Source organism: Quercus robur, chromosome 6 (assembly GCF_932294415.1).
Source record: "Quercus robur chromosome 6, dhQueRobu3.1, whole genome shotgun sequence".
Lineage (NCBI taxonomy): Eukaryota > Viridiplantae > Streptophyta > Magnoliopsida > Fagales > Fagaceae > Quercus > Quercus robur.
Genome location: NC_065539.1, coordinates 25,710,572 through 25,734,580, shown reverse-complemented (window position 1 = coordinate 25,734,580; position 24,009 = coordinate 25,710,572). Strand labels below are relative to the sequence as shown.

Here is a 24,009-nt window from a genome sequence, read left to right as displayed (position 1 = left end):
AGAAAATTGTAAACTCCACTATTGCAAAATTTTTTGCAATAGTGCTACAGTACAATTCTAACTTTAGAATTGTACTGTAGCAGTATTCTAAAAAATATATATATTTTTTATTCCACCCTTTTTCCCCCTGAAATTTCTCTCTCCACTATCTCGGTACTTCAGTTCTCTTCTCTCTCTTCCTTCTCTGTTTCTCCATCTGCTTTCTCCTCTCTTCAGACCCAAACCCAAACCCATACTCCTCCCAACATCAACATCAACATCACACACCATCCTCCATCGCTGAAGCTCAATCGATTCACCCTCAGCCATCTCCATTGTTGAAGCTTCACACGGCATCTCATCTTAGACCTATCTCCATTGCCGAAGCTTCACATGGCGTCTCATCTCAGATCCATCTCCAAATCCCTTTACCGATTCACCCTCACCCTCAACCGATTTAATCATACCCATCTCCAAATCCCTTTACCGATTCACCTTCACCCTCACTCATCTCATAAACCCACCACTCTAGATAGTACCCATTTAACTCTTCACTCTATCACTCTCTCTTCAAACCGACACTCAAGGGTTTTTGGGTTTGGGTTAAGATTTTGCAAAAACTAAGCTCCATCAATGTTGGGGGATTCAGCTCCGTCGGTGTTGGTGATAACTGTAAGGTGGGTTTTGATCAATGTATTAGAGTTTTTTTGTTTGTGTTTCTTTTCTCTCTTTGTAAGAAAAAGAGGGATTCAGTTTGTGTTTGTGCTTGGGTTTTGATCAATGTATTAGAGTTTTTTTGTTTGTGTTTCTTTTCTCTCTCTGCAAGAAAAAGAGGGATTCAACTTGTGTTTGTGTTTGGGTTTTAATCAAAGAATTGTTGTTGATGTTTGCAGAAGTGAGATTCAGCTTCATCACGAGGGGTTTTCGCTCTCTGGCACGGGATTAGCATCATCAGAAAGTTTGCTCAGGTTCATCTTCCATACCAGTAAGTTTCTCTCTCTATCTATTTCTCTCGCTTCTCTCTTTTCACTTTGTTTCTGTTCCCCTATGTAAAATTGTTCTTTGATAAGTTTTTTTTTTTCCTCACAAATCATTCAACAACTCCTCTTTTCTACCAAAATCCCAATTTTATTAGATAATCGGTGTTCTTGTATTCTATTAATATTTGGCTGTGTACAGGGCTAGTATTTCTGTAACAAAAAATTATTGTAGTATGGTCTAAAATATGTTGATTAAGAGCTGTCAACATATATTGTTTTGATTAGGAGTTGTCAACATATATTGTAGGATGTTGCTATATGTGAGAAGTTACCACCTAAATATTAGCTTATACTGATTGTAAAAATACAAATAAGAATTGACTTCATACACTAATTTATTTCATATACTAACTATTTTAAGTTCCTTGTTTAAAAGGGATGGTTTTACAAGAACACATTGAACAATATGGTAATTACTTACAAGGGGATTCCGATTTTGTGGAACCATTTTTAAGTGGGTCTCAAAATCCTTCAATGCCCATCCAGTCTTTACCGAAAGTTGAAATTGTCACCTCTAATCCAACAAAACGTGGTGGCAACTTCAGTGTAGATGAGGACCTCCTCCTCATCTCTGCATGGCTTAACATTAGCATGGATGCTATGCATGGTACTGAACAAAAGGGTGAAAATTTTTGGGAGAAAATTTGGGAATTTTTTTGCAAGAATAATACTTATGGAACCACACGTACTAGTACCTCCCTATCAAGTCGATGGGGAAATATTAATAGGGAGACAAGTAGGTTTGCTGGGTTCATGGCTAAAGCTAAAGCCCGAAATAGAAGCGGTGCGACTGATGAGGACAAGGTATAAATTATATTGCAATGGTGTCACGATATTAATTTCCTTTATAGTTTCAAGACACTAATTATTTTATTTATTTTTAAAAAATTTAGTTGAAAGAAGCAAGGGATATATATAAAGCTACACCAAATCCAACAACCGGCAAAAAAGTAGCTTTTGCTTTTGAACATTGTTGGGTTGTGTTGAAGAACCAACCAAAGTAGAGTATACCTAAGGAAATATCAAAAGGGCTCCCTCAAACTCCAAGTTCAGTTGATCAAGTTGATAGTAATGATGATGACACAGTGGTGCTAAAGAGACCAATTGGTCGAAAAGCCGAAAAGGCCAAGCGAAAGAGGATAGATGGTGATAAGGGTTTTGATGATTATTTGGCAAAAAAATTGCACTATATTCAGGCATCACATGAACAAGACAAAGAGGCTCTTCGCATCAAAGCGGAAAGGATTCGTCTTGAAACTATTAGGGAGGAGGGAAGAATAATGACCATGGATACAAGTGGCATGAATGACAAAGAAAAACTTTATTTTGAAAATCTCAAGGATCAAATCCTTGCAAGACAAGTTGGGTTTGACCCAAGGAACATGTAGATGTCTTGTCGTAACCTTATTTTGGTAGTAAATTATTTTAGGGTTGGGGTTTGGCATATGTAGATGCCATTTTGTTTCGACCTTATTTTGGTAGTGGCTTATTTTTAGTGTAGGTTTGGAACATGTAGATGATGTATTGTTCCAACTTGATCAATTGGCAGTAGGTTGTGCCACTTATGTAATTACATCATTTTTGCTTATATAAAAAACTTATGTATTTTCTATGTTTGATATCATATCTTCTACCAATTGGTTGTTCCAACTTTTTTTTTTTTTTTTTTTCAGTTTTATACTTCTTTTTAATTTTTTCTGATAGTTATTTGCCAGCTGGTATTTGTTTTAAGTCTGTTTAATTCTGTTTTAAGGGTGTTTCTTTGGCTGCCTGAAGTCTGTTTTTCAGTTATATGCTTCTGAAGTTTGCTAGCTGTTTATGTGGCTGTTTACTTCTGTTTATGTCGCTGTGAGACAGTGGGGACTGAAGTTAAATAGAGAACCAAAAGCTTCACGTGTATTGGCTCCTGCGTATAATTATATTACTGACAATCCAACAATAATATGATGTCAGTTATCTTATCTACACACAAGGACAGATTCATACCAAATCCAAATGGGCAAATTAATAAACCAAGATATAAAACAAGCACAATAAATTCATGTCAGAAATTGGTAAAGCTAAAATCTTTGAGCTGGGTATGTATTCAATTTTAAGCCAACATAAAGATGATTCTTAGGCAGCTTATTTTTCAGCAATCATGAGTAGAATGAAATACAGTTTCAGCAAGAGAAATGATATGGCAACTTAAATACTGTTGGCTTGCCCCACCCAAAGCTATGCCCTTCCCTCTCTAACTCAGTTTCCTCTTTTGCCTTGCCACTTGATTTAACAAATTAGTTTTTCTTTGATATTAATTATGTATATATAATTCTAATACAGATTTTTATGTTGCTTTGCCAGTTTCTTTTACTTGCCCTTTCTAAACACTTCTTATATGGCCATGAGAAATACTTTATGTTGTCATTGTTGAGCATACATGTATATTTGGCTTTGCTAAACTTTTTTGCATTAATTTGATATATATGTTTGTTTAGGATTGGTAATCATGATATGGAGGTAAATAAACTGCTCTAGGAATAGCTGCCCCTTCTCAACCAACCCAATCATGTCAACACTGCTGAAAATGGTAAATGCAATAGATCAATTATCAATGAAGGCATGCCACATATAAATTCATTGTGGCATAACCAGAATACAAGTTTGCTCACTCATAATTCCTAACACTAGATGTGGAAATAAACAGTATGACACGTAAAACCCACAATGCACAGACTCTTCTACAGATTTAAACACTGAACACAAAATATATCTTATAGATTGAAGAGGGCCCCATTTACCGTCCTCACATTTGACTTTCAAATCAAAACCCAGGTAGAGGATTTTACCAAAGTAACCAAACTACAAGGATAAACCACTTTAAATTAAGTGATTGGAAAGAAGAGAAATCAATTTGATCTCCTCCATTACTCGTAAATCCCAAAAATGAATCATGGCTGAAACTTTTCTTAACCAGATGATTTTACCAGCCAGCTAAAAGCAGCTGCCTTTACTTCAAGTATAAATAAAATCTCAGCAAACAGTAAGAATCATCAAACACTTATTAAGGCAACCAATTTTCATTTCCATTACTCAGAATTAGTGAACAAAAAAATACATTTTGGGCACTCACTCTTTTCTACTTTTTCAAACACAACAAACCAAAAAAAAAAAAAAAAAAACTGATAACTATAACACAAATCCAAATCCAATGCATCAATTTCGCACTTCATTTTACAAAAATTACAATCCATAACTACCCTCTAATTTGAGTGCAAATTTAACTTCTCTTACCATGATTTGAGTGCAAATTTAACTTGTCACCATTGTGCATCTCTACATGGCAAGCTCTAATGTTTTTAGACTATTTTGCAATTAATCTTACTGCTTCTTCTCTACTAGTATTGCTAGATGTCTTGTATTACTGTTGAACACCCCACATTTGTATTTATATTGCCACTAGAAGCTGTGGCATACTTGGTGAAAGTTCAAATATGTGTATAAACACCCTTGAACGTTTAGACCCCCAAATTACAACTTAACCAATTCAAGCATTATGTCAAACAACTAGTGTGCGGAAAATTAACATAAGCTATAATATGGTATTGGAAAAACTATCTAAGCCAAATTAAAAGCACAACTCACAGCAGATAAAAAGACAAAGATAAAAGGGAAGGAAGATGCAAACACAAAGACAACACGCGATATGTTATCGAAGAGAAAACCGAAGCCTTCGGCGTAAAACCTCTCCGCTGCCCTCCAAGTGGTAAACAATCCACTAGAAAATGTAGTTGGGATATATGGACAGCAATAGACCCTCCAAGCCTAATCTACCCAGTGCACCTAAGCCTTCCAAGCTTCTTGCTCCAACGAGGTTGTGCCGAACCTTTTTCTTTTCTAGCTTCCCGGATTCCGCTACTAGACCGTAGCATCAACCAATGTAGATTGGTTCCTTCCTAACTGCTTCCCAGAAATCCAAACAACCCTCTCACAGTGATGAATATGGTGAGAACAAGGTTTGATAAAATGCCTCTCAAGGATTTGACAATGGAGAGGAAGAGAGTTGAGGAATTTGAAGAGACTCTAATGTATAGATTGTGAGTGAATCAATCTTGTTTTTCTTTAGGGTTTCTCTCTCAAAATTTCTCTCTGAAAGCTCTCTTTCATTTGTGGGTAAAAGGGGTATTTATACTGGAGTAGGAGAAGAATGTGAAACGTCAGGATTTACAAAACAGGGGTGGCTCGCGGCTTGACCTCGCGACTTGACTGAGTTGTGAGATCCAGTCACGAGATAACCGTATGGCCAGTTGTCCTGTTTTTTCCTGTAGTGCTCCAGCTAGCATGACTGTTCACCTTCTGGCATGCTTGGCACGTGTGCCGCGTCTGGCGGCTTGAAGCCGCGAGCCATCCGCGAGAACAAGCCGCGAGTATCTGTTTTCTTGCACACTCTTGAGCAATCAACACTCTATCTCACTCACTACCTTTACAACAAACCCACCTAAATACAGGGTTACTAAATGCTGAAATACAAGCAAATTTGGCACGGAATAAAGTCAATTAGATGGTTGAATAAATTCAACCTTACACTTGGACACCACAGACACAGTAACATGTCACAAATAACATCAGTGTTTCTTGATGTCACCAAATCTTTCACTGTTACTATTGGATTGGACGCTCTTTGATCTATCTACCGCCATAAACGAAAAGTTTTTACTTTCCATTGACAAGAATTTCGGATTTGACTACCCACAAACTGTGTTACTCTTTGCCCTTAATACAAGTTCAAGATGTCATGAGTCATGACACACCAACTGTATATTTGAGTTCAAGAGCCCATACTTGTTCTCAATTTGCAATTTAATTAGTGCAAGACAGAAACTTTCTTTGTGCAGTAGGAGTTAGAACCTAAAGCATCAAAGAGTAATGAAGTTGTTGATGATTAAGTGTGTTTAATTTTTCTGGTAGCTGTCTATGTGGCTGTTTACTGATGTTTATGTGGCTGTTTTATGTCTATTTTAGTGGTAGAATTTGTCAAAATCTATTATGGGGCTACTTTGATGTTGTTTTAAGCTATTTAAGTGTGTTTAATTTTTTTGGTAGCTGTTTATGTGGCTGTTTACTGCTGTTTATGTGGCTGTTTTATCTCTTCTTTTTTTCTTTTTCTTTTTGTTTGGCTGACTATAGTAGATATCATTTAGTTTTATGTTCTTTAACACTATTGTCTTCAAGGTTGTCTCTATGGGTCGCTCTCTTTTTAAACAGCTGCTTTTTGACGACTTAGACGAGGATGAGATAATGAGGCGAGTTCTTAAGGGTTCAATAGTACGACGTAAACATCATCGGTATATCGAACGTGATCGTTTGGTAGGCTATAAAAGACTTTATCTCGACTACTTTGCCGACACACCAGTATATCCTCCTAATTTATTTAGGAGGAGATTTCGGATGAGTCGATCCCTTTTTCTCCGTATTCAATCTAAGGTAGAAACTTATGAATCTTACTTTATCCAAAAAAGAGATGATGCCCAAAAATGGGGTTTATCTTCTCTTCAAAAGATAACAGCTGCACTTAGGATACTTGCATATGGAGTTACAGCTGATTTTATGGATGAGTATGTGTAGATTGGAGAATCCACTGCAATAAAAAGTCTGAAAAAATTTGTTAAAGCGGTGGTTGATATTTTCTCCAAGGAATACTTGAGGTCTCCAAACAACGAAGATATTGCTAGGCTTTTAGCCAATGGGGAAAGACATGGATTTCCAAGGATGTTAGGAAGCATTGATTGCATGCATTGGAAATGGAAAAATTGTCTAGTTGCATGGAAAGGTCAGTACTCTGGTCACATTCGTGAGCCAACCATTGTTTTGGAAGCAGTGGCATGATTTGACCTTTGGATATGGCATGCATTTTTTGGGTTACCTTGGTCAAATAATGACATTAATGTATTAGAACGGTCTCCTATATTTTCTGAGCTCGAACAAGGACGTGCTCCTGCAGTTAATTACTTAATCAATGGTCATGAGTATAAAATGGGATACTATCTTGCTGATGGCATATATCCGAAGTGATCAACATTTGTTAAAACAATTCCATCTCCACGAGAACAAAAAAAAAATTTATTTTGACCAGCCCAAGAGGCGATTAGGAAGGATGTAGAACGTGCATTTGGAGTTCTTCAAGCAAGATTCGCAATTGTGTGTGGACCTGCAAGATTTTTCCATACTGAAATGCTCCAAGACATCATGAAAGCTTGTGTAATTCTTCCTAACATGATCGTTGAGGATGAGCAAGATGTAAATGAAGCGGTGGAATTAGATTATGAGCAAATTGATGACAATCCTACCATACAACTGTCACGAGAGAACACAAATACATTTACGGAGTTCATTAAAACCCATCAATGTATTCGAGACCATAAAATTCATTCTTAACTCCAAACAGACCTCATTGAGCATTTATGGCAATTACAAGGGGAGTTGTAGGAACTTAGTAAGTGTGTGAGTTATGCTTGTGGTGTTTTATTGTAATTTGACATATGTACGAGTCTTATAAAAACAAAATTTATAGTTATATTATGTGGATTACATCTATATATATGTATGTGGATTTTTAAAATTGGCAGGTTGCATGTATTATATGTATGTGGATTTTTTAAGTTGGTAGGTTGAGTACATTGATATTTGGCAGATTGCATATATATATATATATATATATATATGTATGTATGTATGTATGTGGATTTTTAAAATTAGCAAGTTTGGGTAAGTTGATATTTGGCAGGTTCGCTCTCAAAAAAAAAAAAAAAAAAATGGCAGGTTCTATGTGTGTGTGTGTGTGTGTGTGGATCATTAAAGTTGGCAAGTTGAATACATTGATATTTGGCAGGATGCATCTATATATATGTATGTGGATTTTTAAAGTTTACAAGTTTGAGTACATTGATATTTGGCATGTTCTTTCTAAAAAAAAATTGGCAGGTTCTTTCTCAAAAAAAAAAAAAAATTGGCAGGTTGTTTGGAATAGTTGTTGAATTTGAAAAAACAAAAGATTGTTGGAAAGAAATGATAAAGGCCAAGGAAAGGCCACTGGAATCAACATCACTATTGGGAAAAAAAATAGTGTTGCATAGCCCAGGAAAATGTGACCATTGGAGAATGCTAAGTCTGGAAAAAAAATATATAGTTGGAAAGCCCAGGAAAATGTTACCGTTGGAATCAGATCATTAGCTGAAAAAAAAATGATGATTGAAAAGAAATAATAAGGAAAGATAAAAAAATAATATTTTAATGAAAAAGTAAAATAATAGAGTTTTGGAATATATGGTATATTATAAAATGATATGGTATAATTGACAAAATAACTTTTTAAAATGGTAAAATAGAATAGAGCGGCTTTCTTTAACGATGATGCTCTAATACTCTTAAAGTTAAAATGCCATTTGAAACTTTCTTGTATTAAAATAAAAAAAATTTAAAAAAAAAAAAATCAAATTTGAATTGACAAAGTATGATAGCAATTTAGTGCATTCACGTGGGGTGTCAGGCAGGGCACGCTACCACAAATTACAATAAAAAGCTAATGTGCTTTACCTTCACTTTTTTACTATTAAAACTTAAAAATCACAATAAACAATTGAATTCTTATAAATAAAGAATTTATTTGTAATTTTTTGAAATATTTATAAATGTAAAAGTATAATGTTGTTTAAAAACTGAAAATCACGTTTGAATAGCCAAAAATTTCAAAGTAAGAGAGGCAGACGAATGGAAGGGTTAGATGATATTTTTTTACTGTTAGTTTCCATTTTTCTGGTTTTTATTTACCGGCCAGTATTCTTTTTCCGGCCAACGTCAGATTTTTTTTCCCAGTATGGCCGGTACAACCTGGTAAGCTCCGGTATGTAGAGCGGTACGAAATAGCCGTGTTTCTGTTTCGGCTAAGGTTCCGGTACAAAAAATTACGGCCGATACGGTACGGTATTCACTCTGTGTGTCCAGTAGCAAGCATTGTTATTAATACCGTTTCGGTTTGTCCAGTGGAATGGAATATTTCGGTACCGGCCGATTTCGGCGTACCGTTTCAGGATGTTTCGGGGTTCTTAAAAAATAATTTATATATATTCTTGTAGAACATAAAATTGTCAATTCTAATAAATAAATAACTAAATATCAAATAATACAAGATTTACTTCTCCTCCTCATCATCATCATCCATGAGAGAATGATCAAATTCATCATCAAAAGAACTCCCAAATATAACCTTTTTTTTTTTTTTTAATAACAGGCCAAATCCAATGCTAGCCGAAATTTACATCTCGGCCGGAATTGGCTGGAATTTTCCGGAATGGACTGAAACGGCCCGAAATTTGACCCGAGGTGGAACGTGGGGTATTCCGGTACCAGTTTGCATACCCGTATGAAAAATTTCGGCCGTTCCGGCCGGAACGGAACGGAATCAATAACAATGGTAGCAAGTATCTCCTCCATGTGACCAGATTGGTGGCACCTGGGTCGAATGTGGAATCCGAACCGAGTCAAAGGACGGTCCACTCCCTCCGACTCCGCACCAACCTCCCACGAGAGTCCATGCATGGGATTCCAAGACTACCCATTCGTCGTCAATCTAGATGACCCGAACTGCAACCTAAGACGGTTCCCGAGAAGTTCTCATGTATCTCCAAGACTTCACTCGCGACTTCCGAATTGGTAAGGTTTGAAACGGAGGTAGTGCAAGTAGTTAAATTAGTGGATGAGGAGAGTTTCAAATGGAAAATAAAGATCTCAGCCAAAGATGATAACCAAACAACGGGTGTAGTGGAGGAGATATTTGATGTTGTTGTGGCATGTAGCGGCCATTACACCCAATCTCGTTTCCCGTTTCCCTTAAATTCCCAGTATTCCTTTCTTCGGCTTTTTTACTCCATAATAATTAGTCTTATCATCCTATTACGAAATTAGTTTTTTATTTTTCTCTTTTGTTTTTTTTTTCTTTTTTTAAGTTAGTTTTGAGTGTAGGCGTTGACAAAATTTAACTCCAAATTTTTTTTTCTAAAAAAAAAAAAAGATAACCTTTATCAATTGAGAAGTGTAATGAATGCCTCAATAACTATAAAGTTTATTTTATTTCATTTTATATTTTAGTTTATGCAAGAATAAATGAGTGGGTTGGGAAGCAAATGCATAGCTATAATTATCGTCACCCACAACCTTTTCAAGATCAAGTCTTTACCAAATTTGATTAAGAAAAAAAATGCCAGATTTGATTTTTTTATTCTTTTTTTGACATATACACAAAATATCTAAATCTGAGGTTAAAAAAAAGTAAATCTTACCTTAAGCTTACCAGTTGATTTTTTTTTTAATCCAAAGCTTAATATTACTTTGATGTGAAAGTGATTCTCAATTGCTAATTTATTATATTACTTTAATGGATCCGATTAATAAGTATTTAAGTGCATTGGTTACTACTGGCTTTCTTTATTAGGATAAATTGTAATTTACACTTCTAAAATTTGAAAATGTTTGAATTTTACACTTTGATGTTTTAAAATTTGGATTTTACTCCCAAACTTCAGGGAGTAAATTCTAAATTCTAAGCTTTAGAGTGTAAAATTCAAACACTACTTTCAAACTTTAGTGGCGCCATTTACAATTTAACCTTATTATTATAATCAATGAGCTATTTTTAGGAAGTATGCACCATTAAGTTAAATGTGGATTTATTTATATTTAATTTTTAACTAAAAAAAAAGTGGATTTATATATTTTTAATACTTTCCAATTCTCTTAACTAGTGCGATCAAGCACATATTCCTACTCCCGTATCATGTTGGAGTACGCCACTTTCTAGTATTTAATTTTATGTACCGTTTTGGGACCACTGGAAAAGATTTTGCTTGCCCTTGCATAAACATATTTAGATCTGTTTTTAATTATATGGCATTGGAGCCATTGTTTCAACAATTTTAAGACTTTCCTGGTAGAGAGATTTTAACCATCTGAATTCCATTAGTTCGCTTTGACAAAACAAAATTCTTTTTATATTCATTTGATATTAATTAGGAGAAATTTTAAAATTTGTTGAAACTTCTTGTAGGGGCAAAGACTCCAAATCATGTAATGGGTTTTGGACCCCACCCGGGACGATTAGCAAAGTCCGAGGAGAGGAAATGGTTGCTAAAGGGATTTCCAACTTAGCTCTCATAGACAAGGGGCATTTGGAGGACGGTCCGAGGAGTAATGTCTACTTGGATGTGATGAGTATAGCTCAAACATGCACTCTGGCAATCAAAATGACCCCTCCAATAGGCATTAGCAATAGGGACTGCCCTACAAACCTACGGGGAAGAAGGAAACGCAAAATATCCAAGGAGAGGCTATTGCTATCGCATTAAATGCGTTGCAGCTACTTTTCTGGCCGCATTAATGTGGAGAGGACCTGTGAACAATGCTACTTTGGTCACCACAACTCACAGAAGGCTGAAAGGGGGTGTTCGATGGGACAAGCATTCAAGTAGGGATTCAGATGATCGACAAGTGTAGGACCACGATGGCTTCAAGAAGACTATATAATATGAGGAGTCCCCATGAGGAAGGGGATGGAGAAAAAAGAAAAGAGAATATTGTAGTAGTATAAACGGCCATAATGCTTAAACAGTAATCAATATATATTCATTTAACCTCCTCGGACTAAAAATCTATGGATGTTAACATGTTTTATTTGTGTTTAATCGTTGTATAGCCCAATACTAATTGTTGTCCAACTCGCTAAGACCTAGTTCTACGGCCCACTCTCTACAAATTCATTATTTCTAGGCTCCTTGGACCGAGACCCCATACCTCCTGGGCTTGGGCTCCAAATTGTAACCCTACACTTCTTATTAGCTAGGGTAGACGAAGTCTAATATGCCTCAAATAACTTAAATCCTACCCAATACCAGACTAGTCATATGTTTTTATGCAATGAGTTGGGACTATGTAAACAAAAGAATGTTTAGTAATTTAGAATTAAGCTCATGAATTAGAGGATTAATGTAACAGTGATTCAAGAAAAGGTTAATTGAAAAGGCTAACCTTAATTCTAATTATATAGATAGAAGGTGTACTTGAAGATGGTTCTGTATATTTTCAAGATGGGAGCTTTGTCATTGCTGACATCATTTTACACTGCACAGGGTATGTTGTATACTCCAATAATTTGCCTTTAGCTTTGATTTAGGATAAAAAATGAAACACTCTTCATCAAAAAAAAAATGAAACAGTGAATGGTAATTAAAAATTGTTTATCTTTTTAAGGTACAAATATCATTTTCCTTTACTTGAAAGTTGAAACCAATGTTGTGACTATGGATGACAATTGTGTGGGCCCATTATACAAGCATATATTTCCACGAGCCTTGGCCCCATGGCTTTCCTTTGTTGGGCTACCTTGGAAGGTTTTTCCCCTACTTAATAGAGTTAGAGTGTGCCCTATTTTGTTTATGGTTGGATCTTTAACTTAATCTTACTTAATGGTGGAAGTTAAAGTTTTGTATTTGGTTGGTGCCAGACTATTCCTTTCCCCATGTTTGAATTACAAAGCAAGTAGATATCTGGTGTTTTGCCTAATCGATTCATGCTTCCATCACAAGAGGATATGATGGAAGATGTTGAAGCCTTCTACTCATCACTTGAAGCTTCTCGCACTCCGAAACCATACACTCATTGTGTGGGTAATAATCTGGTAATTTTGGTCAATTCAATAGCCTATATCATATATGGCAAATTTTCATTTTTACTTCTTTGATTTTTTTTGTGCCCACATTAAGTATGGTGTATAATAAGTCTCAGTCTCTGATGGTTGAATAAAATATTTGGAGTTCAATTTCTGCTTACACCAAAAACTGATTGGTGTCTTAGTCTGATAATAAAAATCTATTATCAGGAGCGGATGTCATAAGTTGAATTTTTTTTTTAAAAAAAAAGTAATGACCTATTTCCAATATAAGCATTGCTAAACTATCCCAAACTGGCACAATGAAAGACAAGGGTGTCTCAATACTGACTTGATAGCGTGCATCAAGAAATTTTTTTCTTAATTGTTAGTAAAAAACCCAGCTAAGTTAGAGCCTTAAGAGCATTAGTATCAGGAAATGCTACTCTATCCCATTTTACCATTTCAAAAAGCTACTTTATCAATTATACCATACCATTTTACAACACACCCAACATCCCAAAATTCTATTTTACCATACTACACATTAAAATAATATAAAGTAAAATAAAAATAATATAGAAATATTCTCACTACAACCACAACTCAGCAAGCCCAAATATCCGTCGGCAATTCGTACTCATTGTGATTAACTGATTCCTGCGACATGTACAAAGGAGTTCCTCTAAGTTCTGCTCTTTTTACTTCGTTGCTCTGTTTTTGCTCTGCTTTTTTTGCAAGCCCAAAAATTTTTCCTTTTTTGTTTTTTCCCAATTTTCTCCTCCACCTTCCTTCAACCTCTATCATTGCGCCTCCACTACCTAGTCACCACCACCGCGCCTCCACCATGCCCACCACGCCACCACTGCCCACCAAAATCCCACTGGAACAAAAACCCATATTAAAATATAAAAAAAAAAAAACAACAACAACAACAACTAGTGTCACAACAGAAACCCAGCAACACCGGACTCACCAACAAAAACCCATCCTCACAATAGAAACCCAAAAACATTGACCTCGCTATGACCCACTTCAACCATACCACAACCCACTTTAGCCCACTCCGATCTCAGATCTCCATGACCCACGCCGTGACCCACTTTAGCCATACCTACACCCACTTCAGCCCACTCCGATCTCCGTGACCCACTTCAACCATACCTACACCCATTTCAACCTACTTCGATCTCCGATCTCCGTGACCCACTTCAGCCATACCTACAACCCACTTCAGCCCATTCCGATCTACAATCTCCAATCTCCGTGACCCACAACCCACCTCAGCCATACCCACCACTTCCTTTAAGCACCGGTCACAGCCAAAAAAAAAACCACAAAACCCGTCGGATCACAACCCACTAGAAAAAATGAACCACTGTGATGTGTGATGTTGATGATGGGAGGTGGATGGTGTTTGGGTCTGAAGAGAGGAGAGAGCAGATGAGAAAGAGAGAAGGAAGAGAGAGAAGAGAACAGAAATAATGAGAGAGAGGAGAGAGAAATTTCAGGGAAAGTTGATTTTTTTTTTTTACAATACTACTACAGTGTAATTCTAAATACTTGGGTTTTGCATTCCTTGATGCTGAGCACTTTGGGGCTTGAAATGCCAAATTCTTTTTACATTTGGCATTTGCATTCTCCAGTGCTAATGCTCTAAAGGGAGGGGTTTTTTAATTTTTTTCAGTCAGTGAATGCAATTAGACTTCATGCTTCCAATTATGATTTTTTAGTATTAATTTGGTCCTGCTGATAAATTATTATGGATGTTGTTTTGCAGGTAGAGTACAACAATTGGCTTGCGGGTCAGTGTGGAGGTCTTGCATATGAAGAATGGAGAATATCAATGTGTTGTGCCGCATTCAAGAGCAGAGCCACCCAACCTAAGTCTTATCGCATGAATGGGAAGATCAACACTTAGTTTTGCAAGCTCATGAGGATTTCATCAAGCACACCTCAAATGAAGTTCGTAATAGATGTGTCTCTCAGTAATCAAGTTTCAAGACTCACTCTTTTCCATTGTATCTCTCACTAGCAAGAACCCTAGTCACTCTTCTATTGTTGCTTCTAATCCTCTTGGTTTAGTCATTCTTTTGAGTAATAATGTGAGTTAAGAATAATGTGAATCTATTCTTTTGAATTGAAATAGAAGAATTAGATTTCTTTAAACATACTAAAATTTTTTAGTAATTTAATTAAAACCATGTCTTTTTTTTTTTGTCTTTCTTTTGTTGGCTCAGAAAAACCATGATGTACTTCCCAGAGAGAGAGAAAGAGACACACACACACACACACACACAAGAAATTACATGGTTCAAGTTGACAACTTAAATCCATGGTGAAAACCTTTAGACGACTACATCTTTGATATTCTTTAATATTAAATTACAATAATCCTGTGTGTGCGTGTGTGTGTGTATATATATATATATGTTGCAGGGTCCTTGGATGGGCTTTACTATAAATTAGGCATTTTGGGTCATTACATAATAAACAAAATAAATTAATATCTTGAACACTCCTCTTAAACTCAAGGTGGAAACTTGATCATGCATTGAGTTTAGAATATAAGCTCATGAAGATTCATCAAAGATAACTTGAAAATGATTAGATTAGATGAATGATGGATTGGGCACAATATGGAATGAATTTATAAGTGGGTTAGCAAATTTTGCATATAAGAGACCCAAATAAACCCATATAAGGGGTTTAGGAGCATTATATGAAAAAAGATACACACATACCCCCCCCCCCCCCAAAAAAAAAAAAGGCTAATTAGAAAATGTCAATTTGGTCAACAGCCAAAGTCAACGTTAAAGGATTAGCCAATGATCATAGAAAACCGAAACCATTTTGGGTTAGACTAAAGACAAGACCTACAAAGGTGGCTGATAACTACTTGGTGCTAGTAATAGCATAGCAAAATCGAAAGGTGACACATATCATGATGAAATCATGGTTGTTGTCACCAAATTTGTAGTAGTGTGTGGGGTGCGTGGCAATGCATGACTGGAGTTCTGACCGGCACGTGGCTTGGATGGTGGCGAATGGATATCCTCCTCAAGCAGAACATTTAATCTAAGGGTGTTTGATGACCGATTTTTGGGGTTTTGGTTGTTGGATTGGTGAAGCATTCGGTGAGGAGAGTTGAGCGACACATGATGTTTAAGAGAGTACTACCGATGGTGGCTAAAATAGCACATATATGGGAGCTATATTTTAGGTTTCCCTCTTCAATCATCCTGTAAATAAGCATTTGAATGTTTGTATGGTGGTTTTAGATGGTGAGTGAAGTGAACCTAGCAGAGGCATATCATCTAGTGTGAGTGAGCATAGGTTCGTCCGGGGGTTCATGGCTTGATTGAGATTTTCATATTTATAAGTGATGGTTTTGGATGTTGTTTATGTGGGTTGGATTTGAAAGCAAGTCTGAGCGGTTGGCTAGCAACAGAGATGGGTTTGTGTATCAGTTAAATTTATGGAATTTTAATATGTGTTTAAGAGCGCGAGTTGCTAGCCATAGCACTGGCATCGGCTATGTTATCCCAAATGCCTTTTTGACACACCAAAACTTACTTTATCTATTTTACCATATCATTTTACAATACATTGTACATCAAATGTTCTATTTTAACATTACAACACATTAAAATAATATAAACAACTAGTAAAAAATTATTTAATTTCTTCAAAGCCAAAACCCCCCTCCCTCTCTCTCTATACTCACCACCATCGGAAAAGAACCAAAACACCATCACCATCCCAACCTCAAACCCACATCCACCAAAAAAAATCACACACATCCACCAAAACAAATCACAATCATATTATTTATGTTTGAAACCCACTACCACCGAAGAAGGGAAAGAAAAAAAAAAACACTCAACCCACCACCACCAAATTCGGTGAGGGAGATGGAGATAAATATTAGTGATGATACTCTAAAATTTGTGTGATAAAAATGGTAGAGAGGATTTGGAGTTGATGATGCCAAAAATCATCAGTAAGTCACACCGTACCCACATGCTCGAGACAATACCTACGAAACAAAAACGAAGAAAACCCTAAGAGAGTACCAGTGTGGTATCGGCCAATGACCCTCCAAAGATTAAGTTAGAGAACTTTCGCAACTCTAGAGTGCTAAAACTGGGGGAAAATTATGCGTACCTTGGTTTGTGAGGGTTTTGGGGTTATTATTGTAGTATAGGGTTGACTCTAGTTCCTTGGCTAAGAAGATGTTTCCTTGTGGGAGAGAACCTCTTTAATTCGCGTATCTTGCGGAATCTTTTCCTTGTAGGAGTCTTCTTGATTAGGGTTAAGCGTGGTGTGCAAGATATTTCCTTATACGTGTAGATCAAGTAAAATCATGTTGAACCCGTCAGCTTCATCTCATTAACTTATCCTTCCATCAATGCCTTCTGGTCGTCTCTATTCCATACATTGACGACCTTCAGGCGTACCCGTCAGTCTCGAGATGGATTGTCAGTCTTTTGGAGCCGTTTGCGGGACTGTAAACAAAGTCGTCAGCTATTACAGGTTTGTCAGCTTTACTTAAAGAATTCTACTTATCAATTGCCCCCTACTCCACAACCCTGTCAGTTCTAGCTGACAGGTTGTGGAGTTTGATTTGTAGTTCTTTTATTATTATTATTATTATTATTATTATTATTATTATTTTAGTAAAAATGGGCATTTATTGACTAATTCCTCGAGCAACCAATAATAAATGTCAGAACACGTGGCTCAAGCCAATTGGCCTCATTTCTGGACGTGGGTGTCACTTTGTCTTCCGTGCGTTTTTTATCCTATATATACCTCACTTCCTTCCTCATTTTCTTCTGTTTCATCATTACTGATCATCAGAGAAAACTCGTCACTTCGAGAACTTTGCTCACGTCATCATGCCTTTGTTATCGACCTTTTGCTGAGACTGTCACTTTTCAAGAAACCGTCTGCTTTACTGGGTAAGTCACATTTTTCATCATTTCCTCCTCTCATTTATTTTTGTCTCTCCTAGTTGATTGTTTAACTTATTAGAAAGGCCATCAACTTAGGTTCTTAGAATACCTTCGTCGCTTGTAGGTAAATAGATGTTTAGAGAAACGATGAGTGAGCAGTTGTTAGTCTGTAAGGGAGCAGGCTACGACGAGGTCTTCCAGTCAGGTCACGAGCCCGAGGAGGGCCTTTCCTGGTCGTCAGAGAGGGAAGCTTCGGCCCACTCTCCTAATGAGGAGGTGGAAAGTTATGATGTGGGGAAAGGTGAAGAAGAGGAGGTAGATGAGGGTGAGGATGAAAGTGATGAGGGAGGAGAAGAGGGAGAAGGTGACAGGGACGAGGGTAATGCTGATGAGAGAACCACTGAAGTTGGAAGTTCAGGAAGTTCAGGGGACGGATTGGATATGCCATCCAGAGAAGTAGGATACAATGCCCCATGGTTTTGACAATACTTGGGGCATTGTCAAGGATTTAGATTTAGTGCTGTCAGTTTTTTGCTTTGGCTTTTTGTAATTTACTTGTTAAGTGCTCTAATGTCGTTATTTTTCCTTTTTCAACTAGCATTCGTCCTACCATAACTGACGAGCACGATGCCTTCATTCATCGGGTCCTTGAAATCCCGTTTGAGCAGCGGAAGTGTAGGGATTTAATCACCTTTGACACACTACACATTACACGCATACTGTGTAGGGATTTCTCCCGTCGTTTTTCTTTTTTGTCGTCACTTGGTTTAACGTCCGTCACTTGTCCCTGGCAGAAATGGAGGCAGCTAGGCAGAGGGTGCAAGTGAGGACAGCTGTTGCCCGAAGAAAAGAAGGCAAAAGGGGAGGCAGCGTCCTCGTCAGCCCTTAAGGCCACCGAGAAGGGGGCTCTTAAAAGGAAGGCTGATGGGAAGGACAACCGTCCAACCAAGAAGCCATCTGTCACCCCTAAGGACAAGCTCCCTAAGAAGTTGTCGCCCCTCAAGCAGACCTGATCGCCGTCTGCTCACTCACAAGGACTACGCTGTGGAGGTGATTGAATCAATCATCAAGGACAAGGACGTGGATCCCTGTGCTAAGCAAGTGACGGAGGAGTTGGGGGCATCGGGCCTCTCCGACCTTGCACGGGTATGCGTTTTCCTTTCTTTCTTTCTTTATTCTTTTATGCTCAATAAGCTGACAGTTGTTTTGTCTTGTAGGCATTGGTCCGCATAAAGGCTTTACAGGACAGGGGCGTCGCCAAGGAAGGGGTGATTGCTCTTTTACACAACCATATCAAGATCTTGACTAACGAGCAAGAGCAGTACAAGGGTGCCCTTCGTACTCTCAATCAGGAAGGGAAGGAGCCAAAGGGAAAGTTGGAGAAGGAGGGTCATCAGAAGAAGAAGGAGCAAGAGGCCAAAGTGATGATAAAGAAAGAACTGATGACCCTTCTTGAGTAGGTGGAGACGGTCAGGGCTGACGCTGTGAAAGAATTCAAGGCTTCACAGCCATTTATTGAATCCTGCACTGTCTACTATGGTGATGGGTTTGAGGACTGCCTTAAACAAGTCAAGTCCATCTACCCTAACTTAGATTTATCCAAGGTCACCATGGACGATCCCATGCCGCCAACTCCTGCCAACGACACTACCTTTGATGAAACCGACAACTCCACAGAATCGGAGCCCGACCCAAAGGATGATAGTGTCGTCCTCGCTCAACCTGCTGCGGACCTTCCTGTCATCCCTTTCGTCCCATCCACTAAGCCTTTAAATGTTGAGGATCCTCATTCTTAGGACGTACAAGACAAAAATGACGAGAACAATCAGGACGCCCCTGCCTCTTTACCTTAGCTTTTTTTTTTTTTTTTTTGAATGACAATTTTATTGTATATTTAATCTAATTTTCAAACAATATTAATTGCCCGTGTTTCTAGGCCTTTTTGTAAAGACCTTATCTTATTTATGGTATTTTATATCCGTCACTTTCAATACATGTGTTGCTTGTTGGTATGTGTATGTTCATTTCTTGTTCTCATGGACTCGTCTACTTTTTGACTTGATGATTTTGATTCATCCATTTCGAACTCGTCCACTTGTGGGCTAGTAAACTTTATAATGAATTCGTTCACTTTGTGGACTAATAAACTTGACCTTTGTGGACTTTGTTAATTTTAAGGTCTCCTTATGTGATGAACTCATCCATTTGTGGACATGTAATGAACTCGTTTACTCGTGGACTTTTTAACAAACTTGTCCATTTATGGACTAGCCATGAATCCGTCTTCTTGCGGATTTAATTAACTCATCCACTTGTGGACTTCATTCAAATCATCCTTATAGGATGAACTCGTCCACCTGTGGACTTGATAATTTCAAGGTATCCTTATAGGATGAACTCGTCTACTTATGGATTAGTCATGAATCCGTCCTCTTGTGGACTTAATTAACTCGTCCACTTGTTGACTTTTCATTCAAAGCATCCTTATAGGATGAACTCGTCCACCTGTGGACTTGATAATTTCAAGGTATCCTTATAGGATGAACTCATCCACTTATGGACTTGATAATTTCAAAGCATCCTTATAGGATGAACTCGTCCACTTATAGACTTGATAACAAAAGTAGCTCAGTAGAGACAAATATACACAACTTGTGTCTGAATAACTCCTCTTATTTTTGGTAAACGCATGCATAAGTAGAAAATTGTTCTTAAAAAGGATTAAAAAAAACTTGCCCTTTGGGCTTAAAATGTACTGTAAGCAAAAATTCAACTAAAAGAAATAAACTGGAAATGAGGAGTGTCGCTTTCCCCACTGTCTTCTATTGCTAGTATTTCCTGAGGTGCTTGATGTTCCACGAATGGTGCAACTTCTGTCTGTCCAATGTCTCCAAGTGGTAAGTGCCCTTTTTCTACCAAGAAGTGATTTTGTAGGGTCCTTCCCAGTTAGGATGAGCTTTCCTTGGGTGGGATCTCTGGCAGCGCCCATTACCTTCCTCAAGACGAGGTCTCCAACCTTGAAGTCTCTGTGTCTGACTTGAGAGTTATAATGTTTGGCCATGCGGTCTTAGTATCGTGCGAGTCTTTGTTCAGCTATCGCCTTGACTTCGTCTATTAGATTAAGCTATAGACGCATAGCCTCATCTTTCTTTCTTTCATCATGATTACCCACCCTGTAGCTTGTGAGTTCGACCTCTACTGGGATGACTGCCTCGCTTCCATATGCTAATCAAGATGGTGTCTCCCTTATTGGAACTAAAAAATGTGACAGGGTACTCATTTAGAAATGGACATGGAATAAGCATCGCAAGTCATATGTCTCATTTGTCGTATGTGTACACACAAATTTCATAAGAGACTTTTCACAAACTCACAAAATAATGTAATAAATGGCTAATTTATATTGATTTATATGAAAGTGAGTACAATTCTCTGATTTGATCTTTACAATGAAGGAATACAATAAACTCCTCTGATTTGATCTCTATGATGTTTTATGATTCAAAGGGCTATGTAGCTTGATCTTGAATTGTGCTTTGATGACTCCAAGTTGGATGTGTGACTGGATGTATTTGATTTGATCTCGAGGGCCATTGGATTAATCTTGAACTAAATCAAAAGAAACTTGAAGGGAAAATCCCTACTTTGATTTGAAGAAGTAGGAATAAGCCTTGATTTTGAGAGAGTAAGAATGCTCTTTTTAATTTAGAGATGAATCTATTTTCTCTCTAAGTTTCTGTGATTTTTCTCATATTTGAGAAGCCTCTATTTATAGGCAACTCAATGGTTTGTAATTTGGAATTTTCTTTCTAACATTAATTGAGATTTAATTACAAATTTTGAATTTAATTGTGGTCTTGCATTTAATAAGAACCTTACATGTGAGTCTTTTATTATGACGTTGCCACATGGCTTTTTTCATTTGACGATGTCACATGGCTTTATGTGACTTGTGACAAGTGTCATTTTTATGTGAGTCTTGATAATTTAAAGACTTAACATGTGGCATAATTTCATTTGTTGGTTGCCCGCTATTCACACATCATAAATTGAACATTAATTTGTTCATAAATATTTGATCATGGTCAATTAGATCGTTGAAAATACATCATAAAATTTTGATTTCTACAATATGTAATATACAATAGTTATGGGGCTTTTTGTTTTGAATTTGTATCTAAAATAGAACTTTTTTCCCTTTAGATAATACTACTTTTGAACATATATCTCAAAATAATTAGTATAGACACAATTTTTTTTTTTTCACAACTTTTGAGTGACAAGTTATTAACAGTAAATAAAAAAATGTGTAGAGAGATAAAGGAAAATCCATTTTTGTATGGAGAGTGAGCCATGGCCCAACTTGAGAAGTCCACACAAAACAACAAAGGAAACTAGCATCCTAAATCTAGTTGAGGAGCTCTTAGCAATCAATGAACAATGTTTCATGAGGTCTTGCCAGGGGGACTTCTCAAACCACTCTTCAAGCTAATGAGCAAGGAAAAATTAAGGATCACCCAAGCAAAAAATTCAGTTAGGATGAGGAAAGGCAACATTTGAAATGGGGACAATCATCACCTCTGCATTAATTATACCCACCAACCAATAGTTTCTCAACATTAAATGCTAAGTAATCCGACTAAACAATGGAATACCTACTTGAGCCTATGCCCTCCACCTAAAAATTGAAGTAGGAACTCACGCCCACAATTGTCAAAACAAGAATTGTGTCGTGAATCGATTTTTTTTTTTTTTTTTTTTTTTATTATATCATGTATCATAAGATACAAAAACACCTAATAAAATTATAAAAAAATTATAGATATACATATATAGAAGTATATTCAAAATATATTCAGCTAATGACCAATTTAATCATTACTCATGTAATAATATTTAGCAAAACTAACTAAATAAATCAAATTAACACATGTTTATAACAGAAACATTCAAATTGATTACACTCAAAAGTGAGAACTTAAATATAAGATTTACTATAACAAGTTTGTAAAGTTAAAAACTAATATTTTATTCTAACTTTTTAACTCTTCTCTCAACTCACTCTCTTGCTTCTCACACACAAAAATAAAAAATAAAAAATAAAAAAACCCTCAAACTCACCTCATATCCATCTTCTCTCTCATAGTTTACCTATCTATCTCCAAGCAATGGAGATCGGTGTGGCCAATTTGACCTAAATGGTGGAGCTCATGGGTTGCCAACTCGGCAAAAGGTAGTGGAGTTTACCTATCTATCTCCAGGCAATGGAGATCGGTGTGGCCAATTTGACCTAAATGGTGGAGCTCATGGGTTGCCAACTCGGCAAAAGGTAGTGGATCTAGAGTGGCCAACTTCACCCAGGAGGTGGGGATCGACTTTGCTTAGGATGGGTCACAGTGGGTTCGATTTGTTGTGAAGCTCAAGGGTTTCAGTGGTTCGTTTAGGGCTGGCCAGTGGCTCTGAACTGTGGGTTTGCAATGGGTCATGGTGGTAGTGGGAGTAGTTTGACCAATTTGGGTTAGGTTGATTTGTTTTGGGTTCTGATCTGATGGTTGTTTATTTTGACCTGTGGTGGAGGCTGGGTTGGCTTCAGTGGACAAGGTGGTTGTTTCGATGGTTGCTGGTTGGTTTAGGTGGTGTTGGTTTCCCTGGTGGTCATTTGGTGGTGTGAATTTGAAGGGGGGAGAGAGAGAAGTGAGTTGTTTATACTATTTTATGCTACAATTTATATTATTTTTATGCGTATGTAAAAATATAAACTATAATGTTTAAGTTAAAAAATAAAATTACAAAATGAATAAAGTAAATTTTGAGGAAGTAAGATAGATGTTTTTTACATCCCCAAATGTGAATACTGGTGAAAGTACCACAACTTTCCCATCCATTCGGCTCGCCTCATTTTTCAGAAGAATAACAAATGCAAGCGCTACAACTGACAATACCAAGTAAAGATTAAAAACCTTAATGGGGTAGCATGCTCCAGTCTATTGCCATAGGAGTAGAGTAACGATGTAAACAAGTTTCGTTTTAGTAAACTTTCCCAACACGGAATAGCCAAAAAGACCCCAAAACTTCCCCTTTACAATGATCATCACGCAATAAAATAGTTACGAAATTTTCAACCTTCACAGTAGCCAGCCATACATTCGCAAAATATAAAATCAAACTACTTACCTCCCCTCTATTATAATCATCTGAAGTAACAGAGACTAGAAATTTAAGGCACATGGAAAAGATTTCCAAGAGAGTGGTTTCATCCACTTCTTCTAAAGCTGCAAAAGATGCAAATACTCCTTTTTCAACTCTATGCTTCGGGACAAACTTTAATACCAAAATAGCAAGCCATGAAAGTAGAATA

The 24,009-nt window shown here is 37.0% G+C and overlaps 1 protein-coding gene and 1 pseudogene across 1 annotated transcript; both read left to right on the top strand.

Annotated features, from left to right (window-relative positions):
- The first annotated feature begins 1,397 nt into the window (after positions 1 to 1,397).
- On the top strand, positions 1,398 to 2,407 carry LOC126690043 (uncharacterized). The gene is made up of 2 exons (XM_050385182.1): positions 1,398 to 1,823; positions 2,024 to 2,407. Exons 1-2 carry the CDS (start codon positions 1,398 to 1,400, stop codon positions 2,405 to 2,407), a joined length of 810 nt encoding a protein of 269 aa, XP_050241139.1.
- Positions 2,408 to 11,426: 9,019 nt separating this feature from the next.
- LOC126690042 (flavin-containing monooxygenase FMO GS-OX-like 5) lies at positions 11,427 to 14,685 on the top strand (annotated as a pseudogene).
- Positions 14,686 to 24,009: the final 9,324 nt, after the last annotated feature.